Here is a 4,676-nt window from a genome sequence, read left to right on the forward strand (position 1 = left end):
GGCTGAACTGGCCACACACACACAAAATACATAAATAAATAAATAAATAAATAAATAAATAAATAAAAATTAAAAAAAAAAAAGTAGGTGCTTTAGACCACTGAGCCATCTCACCAGCCCCAAGGAGTGAGTTCTACCGTCCTCCCTTCAGCTCCCCTCTACCCACTCGCTCCTCACCCTTACATGGCTTAAAGTCCATACTGCTCTTGTTAAAACCACCAAATACTTCCCACCAAACCCCACAAAGCTGAAAGCCCCAGAAGGACAGAACCTGCACTGTCTTCCTCCCCTGCTGTGTTTCTAGAAAGAAGAAAGGCACGGTGCAGTAAACACTTGCTGAACAAGTGAACAAGTGTCTGATCTCAAAGGTTTCCCTCCCCTGCTGGGATGCAGCCCCATGCCAGTCCTGTGCAGGACATCCTGGAGCCCCTCACTCACAGGTGCCCAGGTACATAACCACATGGCTGTGTCCGTCAAGGCCCTCAGCTGTCTCCACTGCGAGCCGTGTGTACTCCACACCAGACTTCACCAGCAGCGGTGTCTCCACCACTGGCTCATCCATCAGGAAATGGTCCTTCATGAAGGTCAAGGCTTTATCAGAGGAGGGGCCCACCGAACACTGCAGGAAGAGGAAGGCAGTTCAGTTAGCTCAATGGCTACCCTGCAGCTCACACAGGCCGCCTCCTCCATCCCTCCCACCCAAGCTGCTGTCTGTTCTCCTTTATCTTCTTCCTCCGGGAATGACGGTTCTCAGCTCAGAACTCTGAGCTATCTGGCTGCAAGTTCCAGCCCTGGTGGCTGAAGTTCTTCAACTACAGAGATAAACACCAAAACATGAAAAGTAATCAGCACAGTGCTCAGCAGGCAGAAAGTACTAGATGAGTGATAACTGTTGTTCCCACCCACTTCCTCAGCACCTGCACCACAGCTGCCTGGAAGCCAGCAGGAAGCAAGGGGACAGCCCCTGTCGCCAAGGACTATGTTTCACGCCGAGCCCAGGACTTGGTGCACAGATGGTGCTCAGCAAACATCTGCTGATTCGATGACTGACTGAAGGGTGTCACAGAGAGGGGCGGTGTGGCACGGAGTGTTTCTCATCCTGGGAGCGCCCTTCCTCCGTGCTGGGCCTCCTCTTTCTCACTCAGAAATGAGGGGGTTGGACCAGCTGCTCACCAAAGGCCCTGCCAACAGAAGCATGCCATGGCTCTGGGACACCTGTGTCCTTGACCTCCAGGCCCAAGAGCACCTTATGGGGTGAGCATCAACCCTGCCACTGATAAACTGTCTTCAGACAAGTCACTTCATCCTGCTAAGCTCCAACTTCCTTATCTATAAAGCTGATGGCTACATTTTGATGCCAGCAGGAACACACGCACCTACTTCTGCCTCTCCTCAAATGCATTTCTTTTGTAGAAGTGGAAACCTTAAGGGATGTGCAAGACAGGGAAGAAGGCAAAATATTCCATGTTTTGGAGCAGGAAAGCAAATGAACAAATAAGAAAAGACTCAGAGGGAAGCATCTTCTCGAGCCAGCTCTGGGGGAAGCCCTAAAACCATCCAATTTACAAGGTACATTCTGAAAATGAACGAATGCTGTCCCAGCTCTCCCCCAGAAGTGAGGCTGGAAGGAAAAGTCAATAGGGAGGATCGCCGCACAGTCTGTTAGGAAGCAGGCAGGTTTCCCTCAAGTTCCACGCAGCTGGGTGACCACCCTTTCCACTCCTGCTCCAAGTCTAGAGGCTGAGTCTCTGGAAAGGGTAAACAGAGGACAGCAGGCCCAGGGGGTGGGGACGCCAGCCTGCAGGCAGAAGGGCTGAGTGCAAGTGGGCACGTCACATATGAGACTCTCCCTATACCCAGTGCTCTTCCACTATGACTCCTGGACACCAAGAACCAGATCATTTCTCTGCAAGCAGAAGACAGGAGAGTCTGGGGGAGCAGACTACAAGGCTGGGAGGAAAGACTTCCACGCTCACACGGATGGCCACCAGTCAACAGTCCAACCAGACCATTTTCAGTGGGGCTCTAGTGGGGCCCAAACTGCCAAATCTTACTCATGGGCAGAGTTTCCAAACAGCTCCAGTGTCACCCTCCTCTTAAATACAAGTGGATAAATGGGCATGGTGGCCTATGTATGTGATTCCCAGATACTTGGGAGGCTGAGGAAGGAGGATCACAAGTTTGAAGCCAGCCTGGGCAATGTAGAGAGACCCCATGTTAAAAAAAATAACCCAGAATAATAATAATAAATAAAAAGAAAGGGCTGGAACTGTAGCTCTCCCTGGGTTCAATCCCCAGAACTGCAAATAAATACACAGAGTAGGTTGCTAAGGACTAGCAGACTTGTGGCCAGAGCTATGAACATGGAAGAAAGAAGCCAAAATAAATAAGAAAAAGAATAACCAAGACCTAAGAGGAAATAAATTCAAAGAGAAGACTACTTCACAGAAAACTAGCATTACTATCCTAAGCAAGATCACTGAAGACATGCCTGTAATCCCAGCTCTGGAGAGCCTGAAAACAAGAGGCTCACTGCAAGTCCGAGCTGCGTAGTGAGACCTTGTACCAAATACATAAATGAAAAAAAAAAAAAAAAAGATTGCTGAAGACAACACACTCATGAAACAAGAACAGAAAGCTGTAAAAGTCTCATGTCACACAAAGAAGGGCCCAGATATCGCCTGTGTCCAAAAGGAAGGACAAATGATCTCAGTGAAAGAGTAATCTCCCCAGATCAAATCTGAATCTGATCAGATTTCTAGATCTAACTGAGCGATTTATTTATTTATTTATTTAATTTTTTAAGGAACCAGGGCTTGAACTCAGGCCCTTGCGCTTTCCATGGAAGCACTTACTCTACTGAGCCATCTCCCCGGCCCTAACTGAGCAATTTAAAGAAATACTTAAATTAAACTGCAGAGATGCAGTCATCAAGATCCAGATTGTGACCTGGGTGTGGTGGATCACACATGCTCCCACTCTGGGAGGCTGAGGCAGGATGATTGAGGGGTCAAGCCTAGCCTGCTCAACCAAGTGACTCACTGAGACCTCAGCCTGTCTGTCTGTTTCCTCTCTCTTCTGTCTCTCTTTGCTGATAGAAGGCACAGAAGATAAAATTGAGACATTTTCAGAGACTTGATAAATAGGAAAGGTTAAAGAGTAGAAAGCCAGTCTAAAAGGCTCAGGCAGAAATGAGAAGTACCCATTAGAACGTAAGTGCCAAGCTGGGGAGATAGTTCAGTGGTGTAAGCACCTGCCTGACAAGCGCAAGGACCTGGGTTTGATCCCCGGTACCGCATGCCATGCCAGCCCCATGCCGAGCTGAGCCAGCCACTGAAACTGGGCATGGTGGTGCACACCTGTAATCCTAGCATTTGGAAGCCTGAGCTGGGAGGATCTCTGAGTTAGAGGCCAGCCTGCCCTACAAAGCGAGTTTAAGGCCAGCTGAGCTGCACAGCAAGACCCTGTTTCAAAAAGAAAACAAAGAGAAAAGAAACTATAGGAACTAAACTTCCAGGCTGAATTGGCTCATTCGATGCTCATTAGATGATCAGAATTCCATTAACACACACCATCATAAAAAAAAACTTTTGAGCGGGGATAGAGCTCAGTGGCACAATGCCTGCCTGGCAAGCACAAGGTCATGAGTTCAATTCCTAATACAAAAAAAGAAGAAAAAAAAACGCTTTTGGTCTGTTTCTTTCCTTTCCTTTTTTGGTACCATACCGAAAAAGGAAAGAAAGAAAATTCTACCATTTTAGAATGCTAGGATAACCTCCTGAGAAAAGACACAGAGTCTAGTGAGGAAAAAAAAGATTGCATTCAAAGGACTAAGAGTGAGAATAGGAAAAAAAAAAAAAAAAAAGAGTGAGAATAGGTCTGGGCTTCTCCGCAGAAGCACTGGATGCTACAATATAAAAGAACAAGGGGCCGGGGAGATGGCTCAGTAGAAAAAGCACTTGCCTGGCAAGCGCAAGGGCCTGAGTTCAATGCCCATTTCCGCAAAAACAAAAACCAAAGTTCTCAGACTTTGAAGGAAAAGTTCTCAAACTTTGGGTCTCACTATACAGTTCAGGCTGTCTTGAGTTCACTTTATAGCCCAGGCTGGTGTCAAACTCCCAGTGATCCTCCTGCCTCAGCTTCCTGAATGCTGGGATTACAGGTGTGTGCCCCCACACCTGGCTAGGAAAATTATTTCTATTATAGAAATATCTATCTGCCAAGTATGGTAGGGTAGTTCACACTTGTGATACCATTTATTTGGAAGGCTCAGTCAGGAGAATCACAAGTTCTAGGCCAGCCCGGGCAAGTAGCAAGACTTTGTCTCAGAAATAAAACTAAAAAGCCTGGCGGGTATGATATAGCCCTTGTCTGACAAGTGGGACGCCCTGGTTTTAATCTCCAATGCCACACACAAGAAAAGATTACAACTATATAGCCAAACCACCAAATGTGGAGGTAGAATAAAGACATTTTCAGACATTCAAGTTCTCAAAAACTTTTAGCTGTTGTATATCTTTTTCCATGAATCCATGAGACAGCTAAAAAAAGAGGAAGCAAGAAACACCAGATGAAGAAAAAACAGAAAAGAAACACCCGATGTAGGGCAGGAAAAGGAGGCCACAGGAATCCCCAGGACAAGGAGGAAAGGAAGTCTGAGCGTGGCACTGCGCTCC

At 47.0% G+C, this 4,676-nt stretch overlaps 1 protein-coding gene across 1 annotated transcript in view; it reads right to left on the reverse strand.

Annotated features, from left to right (window-relative positions):
* Sema4a (semaphorin 4A) overlaps positions 1 to 4,676 on the reverse strand; it is a 21,413-nt gene that overhangs the window by 2,803 nt on the left and 13,934 nt on the right. Inside the window, exon 10 of the mRNA XM_023713786.1 lies at positions 439 to 638. Coding sequence (XP_023569554.1) covers positions 439 to 638 — 200 coding nt within the window. The remainder of the gene's footprint in view (positions 1 to 438; positions 639 to 4,676) is intronic.

This window comes from Octodon degus, unplaced genomic scaffold, assembly GCF_000260255.1.
Source record: "Octodon degus isolate 3935 unplaced genomic scaffold, OctDeg1.0 scaffold00032, whole genome shotgun sequence".
NCBI lineage: Eukaryota > Metazoa > Chordata > Mammalia > Rodentia > Octodontidae > Octodon > Octodon degus.